Source organism: Ictidomys tridecemlineatus, chromosome 3 (assembly GCF_052094955.1).
Source record: "Ictidomys tridecemlineatus isolate mIctTri1 chromosome 3, mIctTri1.hap1, whole genome shotgun sequence".
Classification (NCBI taxonomy): Eukaryota; Metazoa; Chordata; class Mammalia; order Rodentia; family Sciuridae; genus Ictidomys; species Ictidomys tridecemlineatus.
Genome location: NC_135479.1, coordinates 78,081,501 through 78,097,211, shown reverse-complemented (window position 1 = coordinate 78,097,211; position 15,711 = coordinate 78,081,501). Strand labels below are relative to the sequence as shown.

Here is a 15,711-nt window from a genome sequence, read left to right as displayed (position 1 = left end):
GGAGAGAGAGAGAAACTTTCACCATCAAGTTAGGGGGAAAACAACTTGGGGGTTTTCTTTCTTTCTTTTTTAGTTCCTATCTTGCAAAGTTGTATCTAATCATTTTCATTTAGATCTTTAGATCAAAGGACTTCTCCTTGATCTAAAAACCTTCTCCATATTCTGTCTGAACTAAAGAGTCCTTCTCTGTACTCCCATATGCAAGCTGCTACCTTTGCCTCAGCACCACTACATTAAGTTGATCTCTTCTTGGGTCTGACTTTCCATTAAACCATCAGCTTAAAGGCATGTGCCATTTTTAATGATCTTTAAATTCCCTGCCTCTGGCACAATGAATGTTACATGGCAGATGTAGATGCTCAATATACCATGCTGCACTGAACTGAAAACTACTAAATGCATCTATTCATTCACAGAGAGCTTCAAGCAAACGAATTCTAGATCAGCACTTCTCAAACTTAGATGTACACATGAATTACTTTGAGATCTTGTTAAAATGCAGTGTCTGATCAAGGAGACTTGGAGTCCAAATATTTTGCATTTCTAACAAGCTCCCAGGTGATGCTATACTGCTGGTTCACTTAGTTACACTTTGGGCAGCCAGTATTGTGACCATCCAAAGCCATGAAAACACAGGGTACTTTCTATCATGTAAGAAAAGCCCCCCTTTTTGAATTTGCAGAAGAATTTGTGACTGGGAGGAAAAAGATGATTTATGCTGTTTACTAATATATCCATCATCTTTGAGTCTTACCCACAAATAGTCCATTTGTGAGCCCATTCTGCAGAGCAGTTATCCCATTTGTGTTAGTCAGCTTTCAACTGATGTTAAAAATACCTGAGATAAATCAACTTAAAAACAGGAAAGGTTTATTTTCACTCACGGTTTTGGGGGTGTCAGTCCTTTATTGGTTAGCTCCATTTCTTTTGGGCCTGTGGTGGGGCAATGTATCATGGTAGGAATACATGAAACTTCTCAGAGGGCACTGTTCACCTCATGGCAATTGGGAGTCAAGGAGAGAAAGTCCACCATCCCAATATTCCCTTTAAGGGTGTACTCCCAATGACCTAACTTCCTTCCACTATGTCCCACCTCCTAAAGCTTCCTCCATCTTCTGTAGTTCCATGAACTGAGAACCAAGCCTTTAGTACATGGGTCTCAGATTCATGGTGATATATTCTTACATGCACAAAGCAAAATTTGTTCAGTTTCACAAAAATTTTACTTTTTATGGGTAAGTATAATCCACCAACTAACAAAAAAAAAACTAATAGAAAGAAGACCAGCAGAATAAAGGAAGGGAACCAAAGGGAGGGAGGAGAAGAGGGAAATGAGAAGTACTGGGGAATGAACTGGAGCAAACTAAGTTAGGTGCATGTATGAACATGTCACAGTGAACCCCACAACTATTTATAATTATAATGTCCTGATTTTAAAAAAATACATGAACCTTGGGAAACATTTAAGATCCCAACAATAGCACCATCATAGGAGATGAGAATTTTCTCATTGACAGCCTTTCTGTGAAGGACAACTGCTAGTCCTGCCAAAGGACTTTATTTCAACATAGAATCCAAATTCCTTTGGGGAAGCAGAAGCCGGGGAGAAGAAGAGAAGAAGGCCAACAGGACATTATCCAGTCTCAGCAAGACAGGGCTGATTCATTCATCCCTTCTGGCATAAAGAAAAATAGCTATTAAGCCTCTATTAAGTTCCTAGTGTTCTACAAGGTGCTAGGACTATCAAACTGGACCGTGGAGAAAAGAAATTTCGACAAAAGAAAATGTCAGACTCCCTCCAGGCAGGGCAAGGAGATCTCGGATACTCTCAGAGTAGGAGAGATGTTCTAAAAGTGGAGGCAGATCACTCTGGAGAGATGGAAAGAGGTTTCCATTTAGGGAGAGCAGTAGGGGCTGCCCAAACTTCTAAAAATGACTATTCAACTTTTCACCCCCACCGTCTGCACTTAGATAAAAGATTTATGAATCATATTTAAAATGTCAAATGAAGTTTTCCAGAGATATCACAGGATTCTTAGTCATCTGTAATTCTGACCAGCTGTTCTAGCGCATTGTCTCATGTCACATAAGGTTGCAGTGGCTCAACTATGGGTCATGGGTCATTTCTGCATAAAATCTCTGGGAAAGCAGGTGCTCAATGCATGCACCATGGGTCCTTTTTAAGGGCTGCAACTGTGCTCATGGATCACCCCATATTCAAATAGGTTGGATGTTGTAAAATGGCTCAAGATTTTTTTTTTTTAGTCTACTCTTTTTTAAACTTGTTTTATTTGCTATGGCCTCAGATTCCTAATGTGGTCACACTGGCCACCATACAAACCCTGCTCACACTCTGCCTATTTCCCCACTCACCAGAGCACAGACTCATGCCAGTTCCTTTCCTCACCACCCAATCAAACTATATTTCTCCTTCCTGACCAAATGTTCTTTCATTCATCAATTATTTATTGGATTCCTTATAAGTGCCAGGCACTGTCCTGGGTTTTAGGGGTACAGTGTTGAGCAAGGCAGAGAGGCTCACTTCAGGGCCTCTTAGGGACATTGACAAGTGAATGGGCCATTATAACCTGCTCTGGTGAGGGGTCCGAAGGTACTAAGAGAATAGACAGCAGTGTGGACTTATTTGCCCAGATTTACTTATGGAAGATGTTCCAGGTTTGTTGGGTCCAAGGGGCCCCAGCAAACTTCCAGCTGATTGGCTCACAGAGGCCCCAGCAAACTTCCAGCTGCCAGCTGATTGGCTTCTCTGTGGTGATGCTCATTGGGCTGTTTCCCTGCCCTTTCAGACCACGGAGTTGCTCATTGGGGGACTCTTTTGGCTCCGCCCACGTGACCCAGCCAATCCGCCTCAAGAGCGGGAGGAGTCGGAGGTGAGAGGCTCACTGGAAGCCAGTGGTGGCAGTTGGGCTCTGAGGGAATTCCTGAAGAGCTCTTGTTGTGCAGTGTGTGTTCTAAAAATAAAGTTCGTTTCTGCTTGGTAAGTGGCTCCTGAATTGTGCCCAGCCAGACTGCGGCACCAGGTGAAAGCCAGCCCAGCAGAAAGAATAGGAGAACAGGAAGAAGTTCCTTGCAGTGGGAAGAGTTGAGGCTGGAAAGGTTGAGAAACGTTAGATTGGAAATGGCCCTTTAGAAACTCCTTCTAGGACACTGTTATCATAAAGGAGCCCAAAGGAAAGCATAATTATTATTATCTTTCAGCAGGAAACTGGCATGATCCCATTTATTCCTTGAAGTCTCCAATTATTTAAATCTTAAGTGATTTTTCCTTTTCTGAATTCCAGAGCAATTACTGGCTCTCTTAGCAGCCTTACTCAGAATTTGTGCACTGCAATATTTTATCATCCTATGATCATCCTCTGATGTTGGTTCTTGATTTTTTTTCAGGGCCCACATAACACATGAAGGTATTATATTTCTGGCTTGAATGGCCAAAGTACAAAATATACTTATTTAAAATTTCCTTATAGTTACAACATAATTGCTCCTCCAGTAAAACAATATCACTTAATATCATCGCTGTTACTTCCTATATGCATCAAATTTTGCTGTGCCCTACATATCTTCAAATAACTTAGACATAAAATTTATATCAAAAGTGAATGCATTCTAAGAGTGACAAACTAATTTTATACACCGATCAAGATTAGGTGGCCTGTCAGTGAAGAGGACAAGTTTTCACCATTATTTTGGAATGGTACTAACTCTAGTGACCTTGACTTACAGCATACTCCTCCAGGGCAAGGAGATTCTCTATTTTTAAAAGTCCCTCCCAATTCCCTAACATGATCTTAGGTATAGCATGAGGATTTACTTGAATTTTGGATGTATTTTTTTTTCATGACTAATTTTTCTTTCAAATGATGAAATATCAGGCATTCAAAAATGTTCAAAGAATAATATAAGAAATGCACATTTTTCCATTGCCCAGTTTAAGAAATAAGGCAATTACAATGACAGCTGGACTCCCATTTTACCTCTCCCTGCTGAAAGATAGCCACTCTTTGGAGATTGATGTCTGTCATCTCCATATGTGTCTCTTTGCTTTTCCTGGGGTTGTCAGTAGTCAGAAACAATAAATGGTATTTTTTTCACCAGGTTTAAAAATGCCACTCTTCCTGGTTCAACATCATCTTTGAGATCTGTCCATGTTTACAGCTGCTGTTCCAGATGCAGCTCAGTTTAACCTCTGTATCATAGTCCCTTATATGAAAATGCTATGTTAGGATATTTAGGTTGGTTTCAACTCGTCCCTAAAACCTGCAATGCTGCAATAAACCTGATTGTATTTGTTTCTGAGTGTCCATGAGTGAGGAGCTCCTCACACAGCTACATAGATCTAGAAGCGAGAGACTGCTAGGTCATAGGATATCCAACTAGGTATTGTTAAAATGCTGTCCAAAGTTGCAACAGTTATGCTCCCCTCAGCAGTGGGATGTCCTGTAGTTTTCTATTATTGATAGCCCATATTATTTTCTGATTTAGGGATCTGAGGTATTCATCATGCATACATTGATGCCTATTTACACACACATACACACATATCACGGTGCTTGGGGGAAAATAAAACTATTAAATGAGTAGAACTTTCCATACAGCAATAAATGATACTTTTTAAAAATCTGAAAATCTATAATTAATTGATTGGGTTATTTTTAAATTATGTAAACAAACAAGGAAAGTTATGTGGAAAACACAGTGATCTTGTTTTTTATATAATATATATGCTCACTGGCTTGGTTATTACTTGTTGCCTTGGCCAAATGGAATGATTTTTAAGACTAATTCACTAAGGTTTATTTTATATTGTATGTGTATTTCCAAATATATTTCTGTGTTTGCACTCTGATGGGTCTGATTTAATACTAATGGGTCCATAGTTAAATAAAACAAAATGAACAAAACAAATTTGTGAGTTCAGACTTGGTTTTATTTGAAAAAATTGTCTCCTTCTACATTGTAATTTTTAAGACCAGCTCTGGTCATATTTAGTATTCATGCATTTCCAAGTTTTAATTTTTTTCATCAAAAAACCATTACACACCAAACAAAACCCGCTAAAACAAACAAAAAAACTGATCACAACGCAAAATAGCAATCCATGGGATTATCCTCTTCTCAATTTTTATTTCTCATGAATTCTATTCCTTTTTAAAATATCCTAGTAAAAGGAGAAAGCATTGTCCACGCTGGTAGCAGTGTGAAGATGGATTTTACAGGCAACTAGTGCTAGAAGCAATTTGGGGCCATACGGGAACATGAGACAGGGGCATGGGATTCCATTTCTTCGATGGGTGAAAGATGTTCCTAGGACATTCTAAATTCTTTTTACTTCAGAATTCAATTTGAGATTTAGATATGATAAAAAGTATTTCGAAAATCTTCTTTAGACAACTACATCATCAAAATGGATCAAACCTAATGAAAAGAGCAGAGCTGTCAAAGAAAAGATTCAGTTAACTCTTTTGGGTTCAGTTTTCCCAATTCTCAGGAGAAATGACATCAATCCTAGTTTCTCAGGTCTGGTCACTGATGTCTTTATTCAGAAAACTCTTAAAACAAGAACAAAATTTAGCACAGTCATTTTTATACAGTCATTTTCAGGAAAATTCCTGACACCACTTCTAATGGATTATTCATTTTCTCTGGTTAGAACCACAGGGGATTACACACGCCCAAAGGGCTGTCTTCTTGTCTGCTATAATCATTTTGTGTCCTCGCCATCTGAAAAAACAGAAAAATATGCACTGCTCTTAATGTTACTGTATTTATTTAAAATGTTCCCTGTAGAGCCCACTCCTCCTATATAAGCCATATATGAAACAAACACAAGTGGTTTTGCCATTTTCAATAGTTAAAAGTCTGATGTGATAATAGACATAAACGAGCCATATATAAAAACAGAACTGGAGGTACACTCCATGGGGAGACCATGGTACATTCATGATTGGAAATGTCCTACCCAGCAAATTTAGCGTCTGGCATCATCAGAGAGGCTTTTGAAGGAATGTGAGACGTAGACAATGTCAGGGTTCAGCTCGGAATCCCTTCGACCTTTTCATAGCATTCGCTATGGGACAGCATCTCTTCCCCATCAACTTTCGCCCCTCTCTTCCCTCCTCTCCCAGCCACTACCACTTCCAGCATCAGCACCAGCTACTCTTCAGAGGACTGCTGTTGAGCTCCCAGAGCTGATCCAACTACATATGCCTTGAGTGCCTGGGGTTTACAACCCTCCTGGAATTTGTGTCCCTCCCTACGGCAGCTTTTCACCAATTAGTCATCTGGGAGGGAGTAAGAAAACCCAATTTCCTTGCCTCATCAGGACATCACTGCAGCCTACCGCAGACACCTGAGTTCCCTCCAAGGACCAGGCTTTAGCTGCCCTCTATGGGACTTTGCTGAGATGACACCCTTGTTGGGCTTCTGCTCCTGCCCTTCTTGCTTCTTGCAATGCCCTCACTGGCTCTTCTGCCGTCTCCTCAACAGATCACATGCACGCAGAGTTTCAGCTCAGGGTGGGCTTCAGGGAAAGCTGGCCTAAGAATCTTAGAGACGTTCCAGCCATTTTTACTTATGTACCCACCACAAAGGAGGAAAAATATACTTCTTGGCCTTGCACATTTTAAAGTTAACATCTGATTATTTTTTTCATAACAAGTTTAAGCAGCTGAAAATGTGTAACTTTGTGATGTATTTGTAAAAACTGACATAAAAATAAAACTTCCACATTTCTCTTTTAACTGATTCAATGAAATCTAAATTCACAGTGATTTGATATCACCATTATCCATTAAAATATATGCAAACATGCCAAGTTCAAAAGGCAGATATATTATAGTGCTCATTTCTCTCCTTAAACTTATATTTCCGTTTAACTTCCTCCATCAAATTTCATTCTAACTGTAAAGTATGCATATGCTTTAAAATCTTACTGTTTACATGATCATAATTCTCTTCGAGGAAAAATATATACATATACATGTAAATATTTGTGTATTTCAAAAACTTTCCTATGACTATAAGCTTCTATGTGTTAAAGATTTAATCTATCTGGATTTATGATTATGATTTATTACAATAGCACAAATATTAAAATTTTGGTAATTTGATCAAGGCAGAAAGTAAACATTTTTATTGGACATGTTTTATGAATTAGATGGATAGGTTCTCACTATTATTTTTACTCTTGGTGTGACAACTCCCACCCCATCTCCAATGTTACCCTGGATGGAGGAGGGTGGTTATATCTAAGCCAAAGCACCACAATCAGATCCAGGAGATGTACCATGGTTTGTGTGTGGAGTTGGGAGCATCTATAAAAGGACATAAGGTCCTCCATGATTCCTCAGACACAAATGTGAGACACAAATGTTTACTCTCAGGTAGAGCACCCTTTAAGTCTTGCTTTTATAATCTCTGTATATCCCCCAGTGGGTGCTGGTATAGATACTCTGATATGAAAAACACTGCCCTTACCCATACTCCTTACTAGGGAGTGGGAAGTTGAGGACTAGAGCAATCAGGTGACTTTTAGAGACCACAAAGCTAGTAAGTGACAGACCAAAACAAGCACCTGCTTCTCCCCATTCAAAGTCTGTTTTCTTCACCATGGCCATCAGCTCTAATGTCATTTACCATCATCACTATTATCACTGTCATCATCATTTGAAATAATAACTAACGTTTATGAAACTTTTACTCTAGGCCGAGTGCTGTTTGAAACACTTTACATCCATTTACTGCTTTCATTAGCCTATGGCATAAGGTCTATTATTATCCCCATGAGGGATTAGAAAACAAAGGCTCAGAGAGTCAAAGTGATATACCCAAGATCCCATAATCAGTAATTGTGGAAAAAGGATTCAAATCTATGTCTGGTCCCAGGATTCATTCTATCAATTGTTTCCCAAAGTGGTGGCTGCAAACACTAGGCCCATGTGATACTCCCTAATAAAGATCCTGAAGTTAAATTGGTTTAACTATAGCTACTCTCTCAGAATCACCATAACTCCATTAAAAGCAATGAAAAGTCCTGCACATACTTATCAGTGATGTCAGAAACATGATTCCCGCCCCAATACCTATTAATATCCAGTGAAAGGACTCCAATTTAAAAAGGCTGATTTGGGTTCAATATCTATAACACAAGGTCAGTGGTTCTCAAACTCTAATCAGCACCAGAGTCACCTGGAGGGTCCCATCTCCAGAGTTTCTGATTCAGTAGGTCTGGAATAGGAATCCAGAATCTGCATTTCTAATGAGCTCCAAGATGATACTGATGTTGCTAGTCTAACGATCTCACTGGAGAAACACTGTACTTGATGATTGGAAAATAAAGACTAAGAAACAAGCCCTGGATTGGCAGAAGAAGGAAAAGAGACATAGTTATGCTTTAACAATATACAATAAAGTCTTGCAAATGCACGCAGAAAATCTGTCCATTTTGCAAATATATAAAATGAAAACATCAGCAACGAGGGTAGGTAAAAAGAAAAGACCACTCTTCTTTGGGAAAACAAAATATGTGCAAAGTCATACGAAGCCTGATAATTTTGCACAATGAATTTTTATCTTTGGTTGTCAATATATTATCAGACTTTGATAACTCATACAGGGATAGTACTAGATTATTATCTATAGTAGGCACCATGTGTATTTTGAGCTTTCTATGTATCATCTCCAACTTTCTGTAACTGAGAGATACGTTTTCCTTGCCATGGGCTGACTTGATAAAATTACATTGTATAAGCATAACTATAGAGTATGAATCATTATGACAAACAGCATTGATTAGGCACTATGGACATCCTTAAGTAAGACACTTTAGATACCCGTGGCTTTTCCATTTCCTTATCTGTAAAAAGTCAGTGATTTCCAAAGTCACTCCAATTTTCAAACTCTAAGCCTCAATGAGTCCAAGAAAAATTTTAAAAAAACACAATTGATATTTTTCAAAGAGCCATTGGCTTCACATAGCTGGCCTAGCCAAATGTCACCAAACCAAGCTATTAGCCACATAGCTCTGAGGAAAAGGATTGAAGACACCATCTATTTATAGATGTATGGTACATAATTACAATAGAAAAATCCAAAAAACTTTTGGAGGAAAGAAATTATTTACAATGATAGTAAGAATGGTATTGACCATGCTTGCTTAATGATAATTCTTTTGATTTTACCAACTTTATCATTTTTAGCAATAACCTCCTTGAGATATCCAATTGGACCAATTCAATCAGAATTTATAGTATTTTTGTACCAAACTTGATTGTACATTGAAAGAACCTAGAAAGCTTCTAATGATTGCTAATGCTTATGTCTCTCCCTCAAGAAAATGTAATTTAATTAATGTGGGGCATGGGCTGGAATTTAAACTTTTATTAAAAAAAAAAAAAACAGATAGCCAGGCGTAGTGGTTGGTGCACACCTGTAATCCCAGCTGTTTGGGAGGCTGACACGGGAGGATCATGAGTTCAAATCCAGCCTCAGCAAAAGTGAGGTGCTAAGCAATTCAATGAGATCCAGTCTCTAAATAAAATACAAAATAGGGCTGGAGGTGTAGCTCAGTAGTCAAGTGCCCCTGAGTTCAATCCTTAGCACCCCCACCCCCACCCCCACCCCCAAAATAACCAGATGATGCTAGAAGTAACAAATCTGGGAACCACTGGATTTATAGAACTCTTTTTCTGTGATTACATTGTTAATTATATCTCTGCTGTGAATATGAATCATGCCCTGCCTTCATTCATATTTTGAAGCCCTAACAGGCCATTCGGCAATATTGAAGACAGAGCCTTTAAGGAGGAAATTAAGGTTAAATGCAGAAGAGTGGAGCCCAGATTTTATAGAACTGGTGATCTTATTAGAAGAGGAAAGAACACCTGGGTTCTCCTCTACTATGTGAGGACAGTAAGGAGGTGGCTGTCTGTAAGCCAGAAAGAGAGCCCTCATCAAGAGCCATACAGGCAGCTGAGAAGCAAGAGTGCATGCCTGTAATCCCAGGGACTTGGGAGGCTGAGGCAGGAGGATCGCAAGTTCCAAGCCAGCCTCAGCAATTTAGCAGGGCCCTGTCTCAAAATAAAAGATAAAAGGGATTAGAGGTGTGGCTCAGTGATCAAGTTCCCCTGGATTCAATCTGTAGTACAGATAACAAAAAGCCATATAGGCTAGCACTTTAATTTTGGACTTCCAGTCCCCCAAATCAGGAGAAAATAGATTAGTCTTGTTTAAGCCACACAGCGTATGGCACGTGTTATGGCAGCCTGAGCAGAATAAGACATCCCCTCTTCTGCCCATCCCTTCTGTCTCTGATCTACCCACAATGCCTTCCTCCAGACACTGGGAAAGCATACTGCTAGAAGGGATGGAGCTGGTGTCATGCCCCAGCAAGGCACTAAGCCTCTTTGAGCCTCCATTTCTCCAACCTGCATAAGAGGAATAATAACTCCTGTCTCCCATACAGGGTTTTGGAGAGAATTCAGTGAGATCATAGGTACAAAATTATCTTATGAATAGTATTGCCCTTTACAGGGGCAAGCTGTACCTGGAACTACTTTCTTGTACTCAGTCAGCCTCCCTTCCCATCAGTTACTGTTATGGTTTAGATGTGTGGTGTCCCCAGAAGCTCCTGTGTGAGACAATGCAGGACTGTTCAGAGGTGAAATGATTTGATTATGGGAAGTATACCCTCATCAGTGTGTTACCCACTCATATGGATTAACTGGGTGGTAACTATAAGCAGGTAGGGTGTGGCTAGAGGAGGTAGGTCACTGGAGGTATAGCTTTGGTGTTTATATTTTGTCCCTGGTGGTGGAGAGTGTGTGTGCACACACGCACCTGCGCAGGCGCTCTCTCTCTCTCTCTCTCTCTCTCTCTCTCTCTCTCTCTCTCTCTCTCTCTCTCTGCCTGGTGTCACACTCTTCCACCATGATGTTTTGCTTCACCTCAGGCCCACAGCTATGAAGTCAGCTGTCTATGGATGGAGACTCTGAAACTACGTGCCAAATAAACTCCTCTAATTGCTCTTGTCAGGCCTTCTGGTCACAGCGACACAAAGCTGACTAATACATTCTCTTAACTTCTCCTTTGTGCCTCTTTTTGTGCTTTGCCTGCCCAGCACGTCTCCACCCGCCCACTCAGCAGTTGTTTGACCTCATTCCAAATTCCCAGATTGTCACACCCTATTTCTCCCTTGGAACAGGTCTATGGGCAACAAATTCTGTGCATTTTCCTTCATCTGAGAATGTCTTTAATTTCAGAATGTAAACACTGTCTCACTCTCATTCCAGAGGGATATTTTCACTGGATACAGAATTCAGTGTTGATAGTTCTTCTCCTTTAGCACTTCAAAGAAAACAAAAGTTGTTCCAGAGCCTGTGAGGTTTCTGATGAGAAATCTATGGTTATTTGAGTTGTTTCCTCGTATTACAATTATGAACATATAGTTTTTCTCCAGCTGCTTCAAGATTTTTCTTTATAATTTGTCTCAGATTATGATGCGCCTGAGTCAGATTCTCATTGAGCTTTTAAAACATGTAAATTTATATATTTTGCCAATTTGAAATATTTTGGGTCATTATGTCTTCAAATGTTTTTTCTCTGCATAAATCTCTTTCTACTATCTTCCAGGAATTGCAGTGATATTTTGATAATAGCAATTGATATTTTGATACTGTTCTTCAAGTCTCCAAGGCTCTTTTCATTTTTCTCCGGCTCTTTCCTCTCTTCAGTTTGTATAGTTAACCTCTCTTCAAGTTCACTGACTCTTTTCTCTGTCATCTTTGCTCTGCTATTGAGCCCACCCAAAGAATTTTTAAAATTTCAGCTGTTACGTTTCATAGTACTACAGTCTCCTTTTGGTTGTTTTGTGCAGTCTCGATTTCTCTGCTCAAATATCTCTTGTCTCTATTCACTTCCAGGTGTTTTTCTTTACCTCATGGAGCATAGTTCTAACAGCTCTTTTAATGTCTGTAATTGCAACACCCGAGTCAACTTGAGGTTGGCATTTTGTTGATTATCTTTTCCTTCAGGAATTATTCACACTCCTGGTTCTTTGTAAATTGCATAATTTTGGATTGCATCTTGACCATTTTGAAAATCATGTTGTATAATTTCCAAGCCCTATTACGGTCTCTGTGGGAATTTAATACTATTTGCTGGGTTTAGCAGGAAATCAACCCCAACAGGGATTCAGAATGTCAGTACTGGGCACTGCCTTCTGTGGGTAATGGTTCCAATCTCAATTTTCACTTCAAAGCTCTCCCGTCCACATGAGCTTGCAGGAGAACCTGGGACCCACACAGGATGCAGTTATAAAGCCAGGACCCATGCTCCCACTCTCTCCTCTATCAGGTTACTCACACGTGTTAGCCACAAGGTCCCTCTTCCCAGTTGCTCTGGCCAGGAAGACAGAATTCCTCTTTAACCTAGTCGACTAGCTTTCTTTTTTTTTTTTTAATATTTATTTATTTATTTATTTTTTTATTGGTTGTTCACAACATTACAAAGCTTTCTATTTAGCTCCCACCTGCCTGCCTTCTGAGCAAAACCATGAGAACAAAAGGGGGGAAATGAGGTTTCTTCTACTATCTTTAACACATAGGGGCTCCTCTCCTAGTTTCTCTTGGCACAAAGCTGGGTAACTATTCATTTTAGCCACCTGCCCCACTGTTGCCACACAGCCCTGGTACTTGGGGCTGCCCTCCGCATACAGTCACAAAAAAACAGAGAAAATGGTAAAACCATGCCTCTTCATAGTACCCCTCCTTTCATTCTTTTGTTCAGGGTCCTCAGGTCGTTGCCTTTTGGATTTCATCAAAATTTTTTAGTTATCATCAGTAGGAAAGAGAGAGACTATGTACTCACTCCATGTTGGAGCTAAAAAGGACTCATTCCACCCAGAACCAGATATTTCATTGTATATATATTTGTTATGGTTTAGGGTCTGGCAGTTCCCCCCAAAAGCCATGTGTTTGGTAATGCAGCAATGTTCAGAGGTAAAACATTGGATCGTGAGGGTTCTAACCTCATCAGTGGATTAATCCACTTGGTGAATTAATAATTTGAGTGAGCAACCGGGTGTAACTATAGGCATGGCTGGAGGAAGTAGGTCACTAGGGGGTGGCCTTTAGGACTCTATCTGTCCCTTGTCCCTTCCTGCTCTCTTTCTCTCGGCTGCCATGAGCTGAGCACCTTTCCTCAGCCACATGCTCCTCTCCTTCTCACTTCAGACCCAAAGCAGCAGACTTGGCTGACCAGGGGCTGAGACCTCTGAAACCAGAAGCCAAAATGAATCTTTCCTCCTTTAAGTTATTATCAGATATTTCTGCCACAAGTGACAAAAAGCTGACAAACACCACCTTTAATTTTCATTTTATTACATCTTTGTCCTTTTATATTTATATTTCTCATACTTCCCTGTCTTTGTTTCCTTTGCTTTTCATCATTTTGTTAATTTTGTTATATATCTTGCTATATATCTATAATTATGCCCATATCTCAAACTATGTATACATAATCTTTAAGAGTAAGTATTTTGTAACTTTATCTAAACTTTTTTGAACTATACATACATACTATATAGTATTTTATTGTATAAATATACCAACATTTATTTCTCAAGTATGCTGTTGGATAATTTTGTTCCCACTTAAAGAGCCACTACAAATAGTGCTTCTGTATACATTCTAGTGTGTGACTTTTGGTGAACACACACACACACACACACACACATTTTTGTTGTTGTTGCTGACTTTACACAATGAAGAAAAATTGCTGGGTCATTGGATATGCATATTTTCATATATGCATATGAAATATGCATATATTTCACATATCATCTGCAGCCCTAGGTGATAAGGCCCTCTTTTTTTTTTAAGAGAGAGTGAGAAATTTTTTAATATTTATTTTCTAGTTTTCTGCGGACACAACATCTTTGTATGTGGTGCTGAGGATCGAACCCGGGGCCGCAGGCATGCCAGGCGAGCACGCTACCGCTTGAGCCACATCCTCAGCCCCATATAAGCCCCTCTTTTATTCTGCCATCTCCAACTTCTTGAATACAGTCTGACTGTTCATCTTCCACCAGGGGAAAATCCAAATAACTAAAGTACTGCAGGGTCTTCAACAATTGTACCCAAGATTATTAATGCAGACCCAGGAATGTTTATTGTAAAATAATTTCCCACATGGTTCTGGTACTCAGCAAGAACAGTGGATGACTTCTTTAGAGCCCATTGTAGCTTCCCATTTTCCATCCCCTGTTTTCCCTTAAGCTTCAGGGACATGACTCCTTCCCCCACCCAGCCCAGAAGTGATTCTTGGCTTCTGCATAGATCTCAGAACCACAAAAGCCTTTTCTTCTCAAAGCCCCATCAGAACTAGGGCTCAGCAAGGGTCCAACATCTCAAACCAAGAAAGCCCTAGCTGAACTGGAAAGAGGAAGACCTCAAGTGTTGGCTCCTCAGCCCCATTCTGCCCCAGGGGACAGGGCTCCTCCTGCTTATTCAAGACCTGTTGTCCTTTTTATGTTTTGTCTCTCATTTCTGAGTTCCCTAACTCTGCATCAAGCCTTTCTACTCGTGCAGTTCTGTTTGCTTTGAACACAACTAACTCCCTTTTGGATTTTCTGGAGTTTTATTGCTTCCTTATTTTGGGGACCCCCCCCACACACACACCCTTGCAGCCCTAGGTGATAAGCCTCTCTTTTATTCTGTCATCTCCACCTGCTTGAATACAGTCTCACCGCTCATCTTCCACCTAGGGGGAAGAATCCAAATAACTAAAGGACGGCAGGGTCTTCAACAAATGTACACAAGAGTACCTTTTTCTCCTTGCTGTTTGTCATTGACTGAAGCTGTAGTTTCCTCTGAATGTGCCTCTTCTTTGTCGTTCACCATCAATTCCTCGGGTGAAAAGAGCATGTACCACTTCTGGATCACATCACTCGTGGTCCCAGAATCATTGCTATGATTGTTCCCTAACACTAGGAAATGCTGCTCCTGGGAACCAAGTTCACCAAACAGCTCACTGTTTTTTGTCTCTATTTCATAGACCTCGGGAATGAGTCTGAAGTGATAGAGAAAAAGAGATGAAAAATTGGTTAGTCAAGTCCCTTGCAAGATTAAATGTAAATACATCCAGATAATATATGAGGAATCCATTTTATGTATGTGACTGGAATAGTTCAAATGTAATTTGTGGAAGGAATTGGATTCAGGGGCAATTTTCTGATATTCTGAAGGGAAATTAGACATCTATTTGTCTCACTCTCTCAGAACTTCAAGCCAAAAACTGGGTTCATCACTGAATTTTTATTGAGTAATTAGGGTTAGACTTTGCAAAGTCAAATTTGAAAGAATGCTTCCTGCCTGTCTTCATGTGCATTTTCTTTTCTAAATGGCAAATGTTTTGTTTTATTATTTTTCATGTTTTTTTCCTGCTCCAACTTTTGATATCATAAGTTTTCTGCTTTGGCACTACCCAACATTAAAGTTTTTTTATTTAATTGTTAATAAGGTCCAAAGAAGAGGTTTGTTTGTTTGTTGGCAAAAGGAATAGAAATAGAAACACAGTTCTTTCTAATATAGGTCATTTCTACCTGCTACTAACTGCAGACCCGTGTTGTTATCACAAACCATAGCATTTAAAACACATTCACACGCCCCAAAACTTGTTTCTTGAAAACTAAAA

At 39.7% G+C, this 15,711-nt stretch overlaps 1 protein-coding gene across 1 annotated transcript in view; it reads right to left on the bottom strand.

The window, feature by feature from the left end:
* Positions 1-4,925: 4,925 nt before the first annotated feature.
* Col6a5 (collagen type VI alpha 5 chain) overlaps positions 4,926-15,711 on the bottom strand; it is a 137,993-nt gene continuing 127,207 nt past the window's right edge. Inside the window, exons 40-41 of the mRNA XM_005326998.5 lie at positions 14,843-15,087; positions 4,926-5,742 (exon numbers count right to left, since the gene is read on the bottom strand). Coding sequence (XP_005327055.2) covers positions 5,723-5,742; positions 14,843-15,087 — 265 coding nt within the window. The 3' untranslated portion in view covers positions 4,926-5,722. The remainder of the gene's footprint in view (positions 5,743-14,842; positions 15,088-15,711) is intronic.